We start from the raw sequence: 17,904 nt of genomic DNA, 5'->3' as shown, positions 1-17,904 counted from the left end.
TACCCTGAATCAAGTCTGCAGTGTCTATAGCTTTCTAAGCAAATCGCTATGTTATGCACAGTGCATGCAGGAGTAACAGTAAATGACACCGTTCCCTGCTAAAGACTATTGTCTTCATGAATCTTGCTGCCACATTTAACATAAGATCAAGATGTTTTGATATAAAGCATATTAGGTAAATTCCTTCTAAGATTAAGGGCAAGTTCTCTTCGGTATAAAACAACTGAACTGAACTGAGTTGAATTAAATTATAACTAATTAATAGTAATGATTATCATTTAGGAACTGAACTGAACTAAAAATAAGATGGGGAGAACAGGTCCTAAGGCGTTCCATCATCCCCTGCCACCATCTTTTGTAGGTGTGGCGTATTCTTGCCAACTTGTAGTTGTTTCAACCATTCCCAGGCCTTTCTGGTTTGCAGTAGTTAGAAAGATCAATCTAAAATCTTACACACATCCTGATTCTACTTCAAATCATCTATAAGATAAAAAAGAATTACTAATTCCAGGTTCAGAAAACTCTTCGATTAAGATTTTCAGATAGGATTCGTGTACACATATTCAAACCAATCTAGTGCATCTGTTACATGAATTGTTTGATGATCAACAGACTCTTTCTCTTTTACGCTATTGGAAAATTTCCTTCAAATCATGTTAAGAAAATTCACACATTTTAACAATCAAACTCGAAGCACAATGAATATTTGACAAGAAATTCTACCTGTAACTGTAAGATACTATTCACACTCTCTAACGTTCATGCCTTGAACAACCCCCAAAGAAAACCCATCTTTCGCTTTTGTTAAGAAAGGTTCTTGCATAAGGTTGCTTCTGATGATCCTGAAGATCAATGATGTTAAACCAGAGATAGGAAGGACCAATTCCTTTTATACTACATTCCTAGGCTCTGAATCTCCATCCAAATTGAATTCTGGGTTGCTAGATGTTGATTGGTGATGCTGTTGGCTGCTGATATAGCCTGCTGAATGCCTCGAATCAGGTACCGACAACTGAATTAAACCCTCTTCGAAATCATCATCCAACCTTGTGTGCTTTGGGTCAAAAGAATGTTTCAAGGGCAGACGACAAACAGGACAAGTAGATTGCTTCATCAGCCAGGGATCAATGCAGGAAAGATGAAAACTATGGCCACATTTGGGCATAATTCTTAAGACTTCTTTTTCTTGATACTCCCCTAAGCAAATTGAACACCTGTTCATGCACAAAAGACGGTTTTTAGAGACTTCTCTTGTGATATTTCCCTGATGACATGAATATTTAGCGCTTTGGCGACAATGATACTTACTGAGAATCTTCGGCAGAGCTAAATGCATCCCGATGAAACTTCATCGTGGGTATCGCAGCAACCACAAAGGGTTCAAGACCATCAGTCCTTTGTTCTGGCTATCACAAAAAAGGACAGAACAGAAGCGTTATAGACCATCAAACTAAGTAAAGTCGAATGTTGCAAAAATCGCCATTCTACCAAATCCTACCAATTACAAATGCTAAACTAGTAAAAGCACATTTCTAACTTATAAGGTACTCCATGTTCAAGGATAATAACATAAACTAGAATCAAGTACTGAATCTTAGTATCTTACAAACCGACTATATACATATATATACTGGTAATTGATAGGCAGCTTGACAAATGTAAATCTCAGCATGTTTCAACAAATCATCCATGAGAACAGTCAGCATAACTATTGCGAGCTAATGACATGGACCATTAGACCCAGTAAAACTAAGTATCAATACACTTCAATTATAATCATTAATCAGCATATATCAGTTTTGATTCATAAAGACCAGTTTTAATGAGCAAAAATCAGTATTAATTGGCAAAATTTAATTCCATATAGTAAGAATCAAATGAAGAGCACATGTAAACTTCACAAAAACATGTCAATAATCATGGCATGATTCACTTAAATCCCCAATACATTGCTATAAAAATTAAGGAAACAAACTTTGCATAAGAATCAAGAAGAAGATAGATTTATACCTGCTCAACATCGATTTCGGGTTCGGTATCAGCACTTCTTCTGGAATCTGTCACTTGAAGCCTCCTACATATTAGCCTTGTGCATATAAACATTATGAAAATGGAGCTCATCCCAAATCCAATTATAGTTGTAATCAAATTGATGTCATACATCATTTGTCAAAACACTTCCTTTGACTTAAATCAAATGAGCAGAAAGTGTTAATTGAGTGTTAACCAGATGTTCAATAGCATACAGCACAAACCCACATAACAAATCAAGATCAATCAAAACTTGAAGATTTTTCCACAAATAGCACAACCTAATCATAATTACTTAGCTAATGAAAACAACAAAGATTCAAACTTTTTGATAAACCCAATTCCATAAAGAACTAAAAACCCAAAAAAAATGAAAAGAAAATAAAATCTGGGTTATTTTTTTTATTTTTTGAATTTCCAATTGAAGATAACAAAACAAAATTTCAATATCATATAAATATGGTAAAAAGATATTGCAAGAACCCAGAAAAGGTAGGATTTGATTCAATCAAATAAAAGCTAAAAAGGGAACTACCCATTTGGAATCCTAATCAATTTGAGTTGAATTGAGCTGAAATTCCACATGGGGTAAAATCAATTATCAATTTCTGGGATTTGTGAAAGAGACAGAGAAAGAAAACAAAAGCTGTGTTACTGTACTACTGTGAGAAATGAGTGAAACAGGTCGTTTTATTTTCTTTGCTTATCCATTATATTAGGATTTTGGAATCTATTTTATCTTATTTTTCTGGAAGCTACACCTGTAAAAAAAGAGGGACCCTTAAATTTGTTTGTTTGTATATATTTGCTGTTAGATTTTTTAAATTAAGTGTCACAAAATCACAACGGTTGAGTGTAAGGTGAGGTTGCTTCTCTTTTCTTTAATTTATTATTGGTATGAAATGAAGTGTGGTGGGAAGAAGGAGAATCATATGCAAGTATTGCCACTTTCTTTGTGTATGAAGTTGGTGTGTTTTAGTGTTTAATGCTTTAGAATTGAGTGTGACTGTGACATGGTGCTCTAGGGACACCTTACATAAGTGATTCTAATGATTCATTCTTGTTGTTGCTCAATTATTTGCAATTGGGAAATTGTTGCTCAATCCACTTATAATTTTATTATTAGGATGTTTCATATGAGAATTTATGCTTTTCAATAGATGGGTATATTATCTCCAAATAGAAAAATGGTCTAGCTTCATAGTTCATACTTAAAGTGAGCATGGATCCTTTTCCTAAAAAAAAAAAATTCAAAGGTGGGAGTATGGATCCTCTTAAAGGTGATAGATTAGTTTAGTTAGAGCTTGGAACCACATCTTGACTTTGTATTATGTTTATTCCGCGGCTTTGCAATCTTCATAGAGTATCCAAGGGGTAAGTATAACAAAAACTCTCAAAGGATAACGCATTTTGGCGTGTTTGTGTGCTAAGCTTATTCACCTATTTGTTCCCCCAAAAAACCCTCACACAAAAGCATTTGTGACCTTATGGGTAAAGGTATAGACTCACACGACTACACGAGTCTTTGTCAAAGTATGAGATGGAAAGAAACTTTACTCTTTGAAATTTCTGGGGAGAGAATTGATATAGAAAGAAAGAGAGGAAATCGGATAATCATTCCATCACAGAAAACATATATGGTGCAAAAAATCAGTAAGTATATATGTCAATAGAGGAACTCAGTTAATCATTCAATCATAGAAAACATAAGCGCCTAAACATTGAATTAATAATAACAAGAGGAATCAAGATCATGAATTTAGTTGTAACTACCTCATGAATGCTCAAGAGAATTCAAGAAAATAGGATAGTATATAAATCAGAAGTTCGGACAATAAAACTGTAGTTGTTACGAAATTCATAAAAACTTAGGGCCCGTTCGGTATTACTGTAGTTTTCTGTTTTTTGGTTTTTTGATTTCCAAAGTCATATGATATATGTTCTATAATGAATGAAAAATTAGTCAAATTTATTGGGAACATAATAATTTCGAAAACTGACAACTAAAAAGTGAAAACCACTTTTTCTAGTTTCCTGTTTTTGGTTTTTAGTTTTCAAAAAAACAGAAAATTGAAAACAAAAAACGATGACAAACGAGCCCTTATAACAAGGATTTAGATTCCACGGAAAATTTAAGCTTGATTGGAGATGATTAGAAAATATGAATGATTTTGAGAATTTGACCTTTACTTTTGTGTGATTTTGCATATATTTCTTATTTTGAGAATTTGACCTCCTAATAATAAATCTTGTTTGAAATGATAATTTTTACTTTTAATATTGTACAAAAGTAGCACCTAGTTTCTTATCAAAAAATACTAGAGTAGCACCTAGTTTTTTTTTTTTTTGACAGTAGAGTAGCACCTAGTTAACGAGGAGTAAAGTTGCTAATTAATTAAGTGAGTCTCCCCTCAAAAAATTATAATTAAGTGAGTCAAATCAATGATTAGTCGACCATTTTCTCACTAATGCTACAGTCTATACAGTAATAGGTAAAAGCAAAAACAATAAATTAATTTCTTATCAGGATTCCATTGCACTCCTAATCAAGAAATATTGTTCATGAACCCTTGTTGTATATCAAAGGCTAACAATTATACTTCGTAAGTTTACTACATAACTTGAAAATTCGATCAAAACCCACATCATACTTCAAGTTTTGAATACAAACTTTTTGAACCCGAAACTAAAAGTTTAATTTAAACTCTGATCTATATCTATGTTGAATTATCACCAGATTTGAGTTAATGTGAGATGTCCATTGACAATGCTACTCGTAGTTTCAAAAATTCCTTCAGTACAAAGTTGCTTGAGAGCACGGATCCACTTAAGAACAAGTGAGGTTACTTGACTCTACTTGAATTGGTAAAATTGCAAAAATTCCTTTTAAAAATTTCGATTTTTTGAAAATTATCCTGAAAAATTGACCATTTAACATCAATAAAATTTAATAATTACACTTTGACACCAATAATTTTTTTTTTTCTAGATCCGCCACTGCTTGAGAGTTTAGACAACAATTTAACAAAATCTACTGTAGCTTACGCTTAGAAAATCATCATACCTAGCAACAAGGATTAAACTCAGACTTCTAACTTGCAAGGATAACAAAGACAAAACTCCATTTGAAGATAAAAAAGAGGCCCTAAAACATAAATAAAGAGGAAAGTCCAATGTAATGTAATGTAATTCCATTATGCTATGTTTGGATAGCAAGATTTCATTTCAAATCCTGGATTTGGATGAAATCTAGTGTTTGGATGGCATGGAATTTGAAATCATGGAATTTGTTCAAATTCTTATCAAAAACTTATATTAGTGGAATTTGAAATTCAAGCTATTACCTTGTCATTTGAAATTCTCTCCCCATACATATCCCAACTTCATGAGTATCTATATCTCAACTTCACTCATTTTCTTTCTAATATTTATTTCTCTCTCCTTTAATAAACCCACACTTTTTCTCTCTCCTCCATTAAACCTCTATTTCTCTCTCCTCTATCAAACCCCCTTTACAAAACAATGATTAGGAATTGAAATACAAACTTTAAATTCAAGATTTCAATTCCATTATTTGAAATGAAATACAAGTTTCCAAACACTACCTTAGTGCAGTTTCAAGAGGCACATGAACATTCCTGTAATGTAACGGCAAACATATGGCACAATCACATCGCAGCCTATATAAGGAGCGGTCCACCTCGCATTGTCGATGTAACCAGTAACTACTAACTAGAGAAAGTATATGCGCATACCTGGTATGGGGCTATGGGCCAACAGTGTCCATACCGGGGTATGTTAGTAATTTTGTCAGAAAAAGACAAAAAAAGTTGACTTAAACAACTCTGATCATGTTGGAGAGAAATCAGATCAACTATTATATGAATCAGATCAACTACAATGTGAATCAGATCATGAATATATGTAAGTAAAAACCCAAAAAAAAACAAAAAATAAAGGAAAAGTTGTATTTATTTACAACTTTCCCCGGTATTTACAAATACCGGGTATGCGCTTATCAGCGCTCCTACTAACTAGCATCCCAAACTAATGAATATATAAACACTAGTTTCTAATCGAGTTTGTCTTATAAGAAACCGGCTACTTTTAAATTAAGATTAGGCAATGGTAAGTTTAATATTAAAAAGAGAATTAGCCCAATAGTGACTATGTTAATTTCTTTCGATGACTAGTTTAATCCATTTAGTAACTACGTCTATTTTTATAGACTTTTAGTGTTAGTATAAATAATTCTTGTGTCTTAGTTACTCCCCTTTTCTAGAAAAAAAGAAAAAGAATATACTAAGGAAATGAACCTATTTCCTAATAGTAAATTCTAATTAGACAAGTCATCTATTACAAAAAAAAAAACTCGGAATATTATTCATTACCATCATCTATTACCGTCTATCAATGATACCACAAGACCATAAGAAGCTACGATGCACTAGTACTAGTTTAGCTAGGTCTAGTAAAGACCGAAAAGGTGAACCGCTAGTTATAGAAAAATAATTATTTTGGTTTGCATTAGATTATTTTATACTTCTTGTGTTGTAAAATAAATGAAATGGTTCTATCATTTAAATGAGAATTTTTTGATAGAAGCGTTTTATTTATTTCAGAACGGAAGAGGTATTTGAGATGTCATGTCACATTGCCACTAGCTACTCCTAGCAAAGAGAAGGAAAATGAACCATATTTCCAATAGATCACCCATTAATATGTCTTTCTTGGTGTTAATCGTAACATTACGGTTTTGCATATACATATTGGATCATTAATATCCTCTCTTATAATAGAAGTATTAACGCATAGTTTACTATTAGCTTTAATTTAGAAAGTAATCCATAACATTATTGGGTGATTTGGGACAGTTATGTTCACCTTATTCTCATTCCTTATTAGAAGAAAAAAAATTAAATAAGCTTTACTAAGGATTAATAACTCCATATAAGTTCACTTCAGCAAAAATAAGGTCATATAAGTTCAGTTTAGTTCAAATAAGCTCTATTAATGACTAACTATAATTTTTTGCACGCGATGCGTGCTTGAATTTTTTTCAAAACAGAAACTCGATTTTCTTCGGCATAAGAGTCAAAATTTGAACATTAGACATACGAAGTATAATTGTTTTTAGTTGCAAAATTTGATTGGTTTAGTTTTTGTCACTTAAGTCTCTCACCATTCTTTTTGTTTTGTTTTTTCTTTTTACTTTTCAAAGTTAAATTCTATGAACAAAATAGAAATTTTATTGAATTTATTTATGATTTCTAATATTATAATTTTTTAGTTGATTTTTGAATCAAGTACAATACTTCATAAAGTGTAAAGAAAGTAGACACTTTGATTTCAAGTCAATTTTTTCATAGGTTGTAGTTTGTAAGTGAATTTTTAAGTTTTTGCAAAGTTTCCTCATTTTAGTGATTTTCATAACGTAAATTATGCAATTTTATAATTTTAGTTGACTTGTGAGTGATTATTATAATTATATTTTTGATATTTTTGTTTGAAGCCCCCTTTGATTTGTAAGTGAATTTGTAATTTAGAATGGGAAGGAGGTAACATAGTCTCTTCATTCGGGAACACCATAGCTCCCCCTTTCCCTTATATAATAGAGATATGTTGTACTTTAATTCTTGAATGATATTTTACATAAACTTTTTTACCTTGATAATTAATCGCTATTATATAATAGAAAAAAATAAGTCCAAATATATGTAAAAGTTTCATTCTATATGGAAACACTATAAAAAGTAAATAATTTTTTTCCTTGTCTAACTTCTAAATTCGATTTCAATACAAATACACCTCTATTTTTTTTATCATGACCCACCATTAATTGTGAATGATTCTTGAGAATAGTGATTTGTAAGTAAATTTTTGTAAAATTTTTGTATGTATTGACGTTCTAGGTTATTAGTAGTTTGTGTATGTTAATTTTAAGTTTTAACAAAGTTTCCTGATTATTTGAGTGATTTGTGTGATTTTTATAACGTGATTTTCTCAATTGTATGGGTGAATTGTAAAGTTTCTTCTTTTAAGTGATTTGTGAGTGAGTGTTGTAAATTTATTTTCGGTAGTTTTATTTGAGTGCCGATTTTGATGTTGACATTCCTTTTGTAATTTAGAAAGGGAAGGGGGGAAAATAGGCGTTTCAAAAGAGGACATCATTGCTCCCCTCTTCCCTTATATAATAGAGATAAGGTTTAACTAGTTCTTGTCCCGGGCGATAAGCCCGGATTATTTACCAATGTGCATGTAAATTCTTCAAAAATAGAAATAGTATCTTATCTTTAAAAAAAATCTCTCACAAAGACCAACATGAGTATTGTAGCGTAGTTGGTTAGTGCATTAGCATATTAAATGAGAGGTCATGTATTCAAGTCTTGAAACATACATTTTTATTCCTTAATGTCTCATTTTGATTGGGTGAATGAGAGGAGAGTACATATGGTTGTTTATCTAAAAAGTTAAATCGATAATATCATTATGTTAAAATTTCAGCACCTTAAATTGAGATGCTATATTTGATAGCAACTCAATTTTAGTCAATTTTTGAGCTGAAATGTTATTTAAGCTATTACCCCAAATACGACTCTTTATTATAGGGAGCGTCTGGTTCATATAATGGTATGGGTTTAGAATCAGGAATGAAATCAAAGTGGTATGGGTTTGCAACTTGATACTTAATACCTTGTGTTTGGTTTCATTTAGGAATGAAAAATCTTCTTTCATTTGATACCTAGAGGTAAGGTATGATCCATACCCACCTCCCCCCATGGGTTTCTAAACCCCATACCTTATGGGTTTGAGGTATGGGTTTGAAATTTAGAAATAAATTAAACAAACACTAAGTATGGGTTTTGTTCATTCCAAACCCATACCTCATACCTAAAACTAGTGAACCAAACACCCCTTTAGGTGACTTAAACTTTTAGCACCTACTCATTTTAAGAAGACGTAAATGTGTTGCCAAACAGAGCCTTAATTATTAGGTACAGTGAGTAAACTGATTAGTACTCCCCTCAAAAAAAAGGTACACTGAGTACTGGGTAGATTTACCGTCAAGCTCCACCTCAAATATATCCAACTAGCCTAAAAAGGATACAAGTTAACTGGCGAACTTAAAAGGTGGTGCATAAGACCTTATATTGAGTTATACTTCCTCCGTTTCAATTTAGGTGTGACACTTTTTATTTTAGGAAGTTTCAATTTAGTTGACACTTTTATTTTGGGTAATTACTTTTCTCTATCTATCTCCTATCACATGGGACCCTTTTATTTTCTTTCTCTATCTCTCTCCTCTACAAAAAAAAAAAAAAAACAATTACTTAGGAGTCCCTAATTTTAAAAGTATCACAACTAAATTGAAACGGATGAAGTATCAAATTTCGTATGCATCATTTGCCTTATATCTTTCCTACTCCAAAATAAAATGTAAGTTGATGACAAAATTATAGAACAGATATTAAACTTAAAAAAGATCTTGTGACGTAAATCAAATTAACCTCATTCGAAACCGTTCTATTCCATTGTAATCAAAATTCAGCATCAAGTGTTCCAAAAAAGAAATAGTAAGAACATTATATTATAATAAATCAAAAGACAGAGAATTAAGGGAGACGACATACCAGAAGTGTAAAAATTAGTGTGAAGAATGGTCTTATACTCTTAATTCCTTACCCAAAAACTCAAAATCAATCTCATCTTGTGACTTATCTCCTTCCAAAGAAGATGGAGTAAATACATAATGAAATTAAGGCCACTGGTATTTAACTGAATCTCAGCACCGAAAGTCCCATACTGGTAGCGAATGTGATGGCCAATTCATTGGCTTCTGTGCAATGATTGCAAATTAAACTTCTGGGGTGTAATCAATGGTGATCTCTTTCAGAGGTTAAATCTGCTTGTGATGATGATCAATTGATCATGATGGGATGTTTCTGGGTGAACTGATGATGAGTCCGCCATTTTTCATTTTTGGGTGTGTTTTTCGTGTGCGAGAAAAACAAGTAACGTACTTAATTAGTTTATTTTATAGTCGACTAGTGACTACAACGTGCATGCTTATGGATTCGCCGCCTATTGTCTCCCATTCATCGTTTCCAATTCATGTCATTGATCGATATCTTATATATATACTACTACTTAGTAATGTCAAATTTAGGGATCTTTTCTCAGGTATATTTTGTTCACCTTATTTTATACTCTTCTGTCTTATAATATCAGAATCTGAACTTCTAATCCTCACCCCCCACAATTACTTAAAATCGCCACAAAAATAATTAAAATTACATTTGTAACCTTTTCACCTCAAATTTCAGATCCAAAACAACCACCCTTCACCTCCTGCCATCCCCCACCAGCAGCCTTTCTCTCACCTCAAATTTCAGATCCAGTTCGCCGGCCTTTCTCACCTTCCCCGGCCTTCTCTCTCCTTCGCCGGCCTTTCAGTCACCTTCACGGCCTTTCTCTCTCCTTCGCCGGCCTTCTCTCACCTTCGCCGACCTTTTTTTCTCCTTCGCCGGCCGGCCTTTTTCTCACCTTCGCGGGCCTTTTTCTGACGACCATCGCCCTCTCTCTCACCTCCTACTGGCGCCTTTCTCTCGCCACCATCGCCAACCATGGCCAGGCAACTCAATGTCGATTTTTTTTTTAAACCATGGGCGAACGTCTCACCTGGACGTTCGCCCCATGGCCCGAACGTCGGGCTTGGACGTTTGGGCCATGGGTGGAACGTCCAGGCCAGACGTACGTCACATGGCCCGAACGTCCAGGCCCGACGTTCGGGCCATGGAGCGAATGTCCAGACGAGACGTTCGCCCATGGTTAAAAAAAATTTCGACATTGAGTTGGTGTTGATGAGGTGGGCGGTGGCGGGTGGCAGGAGGACGTAGGTAATGGCAGATAGTGGGAGGTGGTGGGCGGTGAAAAAAGGAGAAGGGTAAAACAGTCCAATAAAATAGTTTCGTGGCGATTTTAAGTAATTATGGGGCGATGTTTAACAATCCTCTATTAGAATTTTTTTGCACGCGATGTGTACTTGAATTTTTTTCAAAACAAAAACTCGATTTTCTTCGGCATAAGAGTCAAAATTTGAACATTAGACATACTAAGTATAATTATTTTTAGTTGTAAAATTTGATTGGTTTAGTTTCTGTCACTTAAGTCTCTCACCATTCTTTTTTTTTTTTTTTTTTTTTTTTTTACTTTTCAAAGTTAAATTCTATGAACAAAATAGAAATTTAATTGAATTTATTTATGATTTCTAATATTATAAACTTTTAGTTGATTTTTGAATTAAATACAGTACTTCATAAATTGTAAAGAAAGTGGACACTTTGATTTCAAGTCAGTTTTTTCATAAGTTGTAGTTTGTAAGTGAATTTTTAAGTTTTTATAAAATTTCCTCATTTTAGTGATTTGCATAACGTAAATTGTGCAATTTTATGATTTTAGTTGACTTGTGAGTGATTGTTATGATTATATTTTTGGTATTTTTGTTTGAAGCCCCCTTTGATTTGTAAGTGAATTTATAATTTAGAATGGAAAGGGGGGCAAAATAGGCATTCAAAAGAGGACACCATTGCTCCGCCTTCCCTTAAATAATAGAGATAGTGCTTATCTCTTTTTTACACGGTTTTTAAGACGAACCTTTGACCTTTGATATATTTAATTTCTTATTAATTAAAAATATAAAAAGTTGATATTATGAAACTACACCCTGCAGGGAATCTAACAAGATTACACATGAGGGGGAGGGGAGGCGCGATGAGAATGAGGGAGGGGAAGGGGACTGCCGGAAAGGGGAGGCGCGATGGAAGGAGGGGGAGGGGAAGCGCGAACGACGCGAAAAGAGGGGAGGGGGCGGCGCGACTGGCAGGGAAGGGGGCTGGGTGGTGGGGCTGGGGTTGTTGGGGCCTTGGGGGGGGGTTAGGGGAGAGAGAGGGGGTTAGGTTAGTTAGGTTGTTTAGGATTTTTTTAGGTTACTTAGAGTTTTTTTAGGATTTTTTAGGGTTAATTAACACTAATGACTAATGGAGTTAACCATCGTTAGTCATTAAGGGTATTATTTGTCATTTTTTAAAAAATTTGGGGTATCTGGTGAATATTTTTTTAAAGTGAGGGATATCTGGTGAATTTTGAAAAAAGCTATGGTATTTGGTGAATAAATTTTTTTGTCAGGAGTATTTGATGAAAAAATCGATAAAATATTGCTCAAAACATAAGATCAAATTCCGCCAACATCATTAGTATTTACCCGAATCCGCGGAGATGAATTGGATTTGGATAGCCTAGTACCAAACGCGTGTCTTAAAATTGGAACAAGCCCTACGTAATAGAACGAACTCTTCAACTTTCTTCTTTACAGTAAAAACCTAGCCCTAGTGGTCAGAAAGAAAGAAAGAAATAGTATCGAAGAGAAAAATCTGCTTGCTCCTCTGTAAATCTGTCTGAAATTCGCGAACTCATTACCCAAACTTAAGGTACTTTTCTCTCTCTTCTTCGCAATCATACTCTTAATTCCACTACTAGTTTCTTCGTATATTTCGTCATCTTCATATATCGAAGCATTTTTACGAACTGCTCGCGGATCATATTTTTGAGTTTATTCTACATTTTATTTGGAATTTGAGGTTTATAACCTATCTAGATTCATTTAGATTTTCTTCGTTTTTGTTGTGTTTAAATGTTTGCTCATTGATTTGTTGCTGTTTTTAGTGTATGATATCTAGGTTAGGGTTTTTGTGTCAGTTTCAGGTTGCGGAAATGAAAACGTCTTAAACCCTAAGTTTTATGCGGTGCTTGAATTAAGAATTTGTTGATCTGACGATTGTAAGCTGGAAGAAAGTTTTATTAGCTGGATGATTTCACTGCTATGTAATTTGATCTTGTTCTTTTTTTCTTTTGCTTTTGTTTGGAGAGTTTAGCTAATTGGATGGTATATTTAAGCTTGTATTCAAATCGTCGATAAATAATGTGACAGTCAAGCTGAATGTAGATAGGGATTTGGACCAATCTAATTACTGCACTTCAATTTGAGATTTGATATATGGAAACTGTTTAGCTTTCGAAAGCTTGTTTCGCAATGTAGTTATCGACATGAAAACTGAGGTATCTAAGTTTGAGACTTTGAGTTAGGGTATTTTTGGGGAAATAGAATTCAAGTGCTTAGTTCTTTTGAAGATTATATCCTGTCATTGTGAGTTTTTTTTAGCAAGAGTGCATATCAGTATTATGTAATTATTTCACTTTTGAGATTCATATTATCAAGATTTGATGCTGGAGCTAGCTCATTGCTACTGTTTTTCTTCTCTTGTCTCTTCTTGCTCTTTGTTAGCCTGCAAAATTCATTTGAAAGTCGTTTCTTTTAAGTTGCAAATAGAATCTACAAAGTAATTATCCAACTGAATAATTGATGTATGTTATCGGTTATGCATATTCATGTATTGTCTTCTGCATATCTTGTGTTTTTTTTACCTTGGAAGTTGGTGAAATGTCAATCTTGTTAGATTTTATGTCACTTTCTTGATTTTCACCGTATTTCCTTTTCTCCTTCATATTTCTTCTGGCAATTAATGTTCCTTGTCCTTGTTTATACCTCCCCAACCAGAGAAAGATTCTCGGATTTGAAGCTCTGCAAGATGAGGGCTATCTTCTGTGGTAATTTGGAATATGATGCGCGGCAATCTGAGGTCGAGCGGCTTTTTAAAAAATATGGAAGGGTGGAAAGGGTTGATATGAAGTCTGGTGAGTTTTGTGTTGGCTTGAATCTATGTTAAGGTTCATTTTTTTTTTTGAACTCATTTGTGTTGGCTTCGATGATTTTTTTAAAGTTGTTGTTTGTGTATAAGAATGTGGAATTGTTGCCTGGCTGTTGTTTTTGTTATTGATGTTATAATCACCAACACGGATTATCATTTATCACTGCTTTTATAATTTATTATTTATCCTTTAATTTCCACTCTTTGAAAATCAAGCTAAGAAAAAAGTATTAGTTTCAGTTTCTTCATTGTATATGGCTTCATACTTTCATTTTAGTTGAAATGTTCTTGGGTATATGAAATTAGATATGGACTCTTGCATTGCTGTTGACTTATAGGTATAGAATGTACATTTGGACACTTGTATACATGTGTATACATTATCACAGTAGGTTTAGGATATGGTTTTTTGCTGAGTATATGATGTGAATACATGCTTTAAATTGACTGTTGCGAGTAAACATCATCAGTGCTCCAAGGCAGTTTATGGCTCTTTTAAAGGGTGGCATCGCTAGAAGTTTCAACATGTACCAAGAGATGTTCTAGATGTAGCTTCCCCTCTTCTTGGAGGGCTGCTGGATTTCCTGGTTTGCTGGTCTATTCCAGTCTTCATGATGCTTGCTCTGCTGTCTAGACTTTCGAAGTGATGGATCCCTTTTGTCTTTATACGTCCCTCAGAAGGCAACTTGCAGAAGCTCGTAGACCCATTGCTTTAGAATAAGGTCTAACCTATGTTACTTGTCAGCTTGATGAGATGCTGCCTCTTGGATTGACTGTGGTCAACTGAACGAAGATCGGAACAAGAGGAGTCTACAGTTATCAGAAATGAGTGCACCACGGACTGTAAACTATGGCTACATTCCTGTTTCTCTTTGTTATCAAAGTTGGCATATGCTGCTTTTGGTGGAGTAGTGTGATTGATGACCTGTCCTGCTTATGAATAACACCAACGCTTGCTGAAAGGGTCAATGTGCTTCTTGAAAAATACTTTTCTTTGGATAGATATGTATATTGTTTCCCTTTCAGACAAGCATCTTTTCAAGGTGTAGAAACCTGCACTCAATAATTTCTTTGGCGCAGGATTTCTTGGATTATCCATATCTTTCATGGATGGATGGGATTCTCTGCATTTCCTTTCTGCCTTGTGCCCACGCACCATCCTCATATATTTTTACTTGAAGGGCCAATCTGATTCGCTTGGCACGAACATATTACTGAGACAAATCATTGCTTTTTCATTTATCATGCCCCTTGTCCAGTCCTCAATTCCTGACATGTTTCAACAATAAAATCATGATGACATCACATACAGTAGCAGGTGTTGTTTTTACTTCCTAGTCTTTCTAATATATATGCCCACATCAGGTTTATAGATCATCAATTCGCTGTTGTAACAACTGACTTCATGGTTGATAATTATGCTTACAGAACTAAATTTACTCTGCTGTGGTTTCTTAATATTGTAAATTCGTAGGGTTTGCATTTGTTTATATGGAAGATGAGAAAGACGCTGATGACGCCATCAGAAGACTTGACCGAGCTGAGTTTGGCAGGAAGGGGCGCCGACTTCGGGTTGAGTGGACTAAGGTAACAATTGTCATTTGTTTGGCACGCCGTTTTGCAGTTCATACTCATTTACCGTTGCTGATGATCAACGCTTGTGTAACATTTACGTTCTGGCACGAATTGTTGACAACTACCACTTTAATTCCATTTATATTGGAGAGCGAAAAATCTTTATTTTTTGCTGTCCAATGTGAAATCATGATTTTATGTTTTGTTCCTGTTATGCATTGCTATTGTTTTGAGCAGTCTGAAATAGGTTTTGACACATGTTAATGTTGAATTGCAGCAAGAACGTGACAATCGAAGGTCTGGTGGTGGTGCAAGAAAACCTGCAGCTAATGACAAGCCTTCTAAAACCCTGTTTGTCATCAATTTTGATCCTATCTATACCAAATCCAAGGACTTGGAAAGGCACTTTGATGCACATGGCAAAATAGCAAACATAAGGATCAGGAGAAATTTTGCATTTATTCAGTATGAAACCCTGGAGGATGCTACTAGGGCACTGGAAGCTACGAACATGAGGTTGGCAAACTTTAATTATCTTGAATCGTTTGTCGTCTTCGTCTCTATGCTGAAAAATACTTGTTGGCTGTAAATGGTTTTCTAGTATATGCTATTATGGGTCCCAAATTCAGGCGTGATTGATTGTGTGGTCATAAATTCGTAGTGAGTTATACAATTTATTCGTTATTGTGTTTCATATGTACATTATCCCATGATTTTTCAATATAGTTTTTATTGATCTAGCATTCTAGCTATTCCAATTGTTTGTTACCTTCTGATAGTTGTCTAATTGATTGCAATGTGTAGCAAGCTTATGGACAGAGTTATAACTGTGGAATATGCGATTCGAGACGATGATCGGAGTAATGGTCACAGTCCTGAAAGAAGGGGCAGGGACTTTTCTCCTGAGAGAGGAAGCTACCGTAAGAGATCTCCTAGTCCATACCGCAGGGAAAGGGGTAGTCCAGACTACGGATATCGTAGGGAGAGAGGCAGCCCTGATTATGGCCGTGGCGGCAAACATGAAGCTAGAGGTAGTCCTGAGTATGGTAGAGATGAAAGCCCTGCTAATGGAAGATACCACAGGTTTGTGTTTATCTCTAACCCGAGTACCTGGCCACCTTTGTTTTTCTTTCTTCAAACTTAATAGGGGACCTATATGTGAATCTGTCAATTCAGTCGCTCTAAACCTGAAGGTCGAGGAACTCCTGATTATGGTAGAGATGAAAGCCCTGCTAATGGAAGATACCACAGGTTTGTGTTAATTTCCAACCCTCATTTCATCTTTCTTTCTATAACCTTTTCTAGGGACCTTCCAGACCTATATGGTAGTACACCTGAACTGTTTCTAAACTGTTGATGCAGTCGCTCTAAACCTGAAGCTCGAGGAACTCCTGATTATGGTAGAGATGAAAGCCCTGCTAAAGAAAGGCACCATAGGTTTGTGTCAATTACCAACCTGACCACGACCATTTTTCTTTATGTGAACTTGATTGGAGGCCTATATGTAAGTACTTGTCTGTTGATGCAGTCGCTCCAAACCTGAAGCTCGAGGAACTCCTGATTACGCTAGAGATGAAGGCCCTGCGAATGGAGGAAGATACAGTAGGTTTGTGCTCATTTTCTCCCTTATTACCTTCAGTTCTCCTTGCTGTTGAGGGTACTAGGTCCTAGATTTGAATCTCCACCATTCACTATACTTTTTTGTATATCATGTGAATCTTTCTCTCTTCACCTCAATCGTGGACTTATATCTTTGTGCTTAACTATTAACGCAGTCGGTCTCCTCCACCACGAGAGAGATCAAGATCCTAAGCAAGGAGATGGTATCAAGTCAGTATTTGGCGAAGACAATCTCTAGAGAGGTTGAGAAGCTAAGACAAAGAGAGAACTCAAGTCGGTAATTGGCAGCGCTGTTTCTAGAGGAGAGCTATGGATGCTTATGTTTAGTATTGATGAGTTGGTTCTAGGAATTAGAAAAAAGATACTACTACTCTATATGTGAAAAATGCGTGTATCAGCTATTCTAGGATTGAAATTGAATTATGTTTCAGGCTTGATGTTTTTTTAGATATGCTTCATAGGAGAGTTCATTTTTGTTTCTGCTCTTCTGAACCCTTCAAATGTTGCTGCTTAAGAGATAATTTAGGTTTCCCTCGCAAGCTTTTTTAGGTCTATGGATTTGAAATTGTTCAGAAGTTTACAATATTTGTGTACAATTTTCTTTTGTTAGTAGTTTTTTACATGTTTAAATATATTTTCATTTGTGGTGGTCCTGTGGAGAGAGAAAGTGTTCACAGTGAACAATGCATAGATTAGTCGACAGGAAACAACGTTACGTTGTGGGTACGCTGCCGTCGCACGCGTATTGGTTATCTGTGCTTACGGCTATGGTCTCACTCATATTGTGAAAAGGTTCAAAATTCGAAATCCCTTCTTTTCAGTTTTAAATTATAGAAAGGTGAATGTTGAAGGTGCAGAAAAAAGATGCAACTTTTTTGTGTCCCTAATGTATCACGTGGGATCTATAGTTTAT

General features: G+C 34.8%; 2 protein-coding genes across 5 annotated transcripts; one reads left to right on the top strand and one right to left on the bottom strand.

The window, feature by feature from the left end:
* Positions 1 to 505: 505 nt before the first annotated feature.
* LOC104905496 (E3 ubiquitin-protein ligase RING1) lies at positions 506 to 2,739 on the bottom strand. Its single transcript, XM_010694064.4, has 3 exons — positions 2,011 to 2,739; positions 1,309 to 1,406; positions 506 to 1,214 (listed from the first exon to the last, which is right to left on the bottom strand). Exons 1-3 carry the CDS (start codon positions 2,164 to 2,166, stop codon positions 890 to 892), a joined length of 579 nt encoding a protein of 192 aa, XP_010692366.2. The 5' UTR covers positions 2,167 to 2,739; the 3' UTR covers positions 506 to 889.
* Positions 2,740 to 12,357: 9,618 nt separating this feature from the next.
* On the top strand, positions 12,358 to 17,603 carry LOC104905498 (serine/arginine-rich splicing factor RS41). 4 transcript variants are annotated; one of them, XM_010694065.4, is made up of 9 exons: positions 12,358 to 12,518; positions 13,646 to 13,782; positions 15,271 to 15,383; positions 15,649 to 15,887; positions 16,176 to 16,454; positions 16,548 to 16,622; positions 16,734 to 16,808; positions 16,900 to 16,977; positions 17,147 to 17,603. In XM_010694065.4, exons 2-9 carry the CDS (start codon positions 13,677 to 13,679, stop codon positions 17,181 to 17,183), a joined length of 1,002 nt encoding a protein of 333 aa, XP_010692367.2. In that variant the 5' UTR covers positions 12,358 to 12,518; positions 13,646 to 13,676; the 3' UTR covers positions 17,184 to 17,603. The 4 variants fall into 4 exon arrangements, with proteins under 4 accessions (XP_010692367.2, XP_010692368.2, XP_048497243.1 ...); XM_019252172.3 differs by lacking the exon at positions 12,358 to 12,518 and adding an exon at positions 14,877 to 15,114 and having other exon boundaries at positions 13,644 to 13,782; XM_010694066.4 differs by lacking the exon at positions 16,548 to 16,622.
* Positions 17,604 to 17,904: the final 301 nt, after the last annotated feature.

The sequence above is a fragment of the Beta vulgaris genome, chromosome 1 (genome assembly GCF_026745355.1).
Source record: "Beta vulgaris subsp. vulgaris cultivar EL10 chromosome 1, EL10.2, whole genome shotgun sequence".
NCBI classification, from domain to species: domain Eukaryota; kingdom Viridiplantae; phylum Streptophyta; class Magnoliopsida; order Caryophyllales; family Amaranthaceae; genus Beta; species Beta vulgaris.
Note: the sequence above shows the minus strand (reverse complement) of the source record. Positions and strands in the feature narration are given on the sequence as shown.

Excerpts from the sequence above, each read along its gene's own strand:
- LOC104905496 (XM_010694064.4), bottom strand. The coding sequence starts at position 2,166 with ATGATGTATGACATCAATTTGATTACAACTATAATTGGATTTGGGATG. Across the intron at positions 1,407-2,010 it reads CCGAAATCGATGTTGAGCAG|CCAGAACAAAGGACTGATGG; the intron begins GTATAAATCTAT and ends TTTTTGTGATAG. Across the intron at positions 1,215-1,308 it reads AGCTCTGCCGAAGATTCTCA|GTGTTCAATTTGCTTAGGGG; the intron begins GTAAGTATCATT and ends GTGCATGAACAG.
- LOC104905498 (XM_010694065.4), top strand. The coding sequence starts at position 13,677 with ATGAGGGCTATCTTCTGTGGTAATTTGGAATATGATGCGCGGCAATCT. Across the intron at positions 13,783-15,270 it reads AAGGGTTGATATGAAGTCTG|GGTTTGCATTTGTTTATATG; the intron begins GTGAGTTTTGTG and ends GTAAATTCGTAG. Across the intron at positions 16,455-16,547 it reads GCTAATGGAAGATACCACAG|TCGCTCTAAACCTGAAGGTC; the intron begins GTTTGTGTTTAT and ends CTGTCAATTCAG.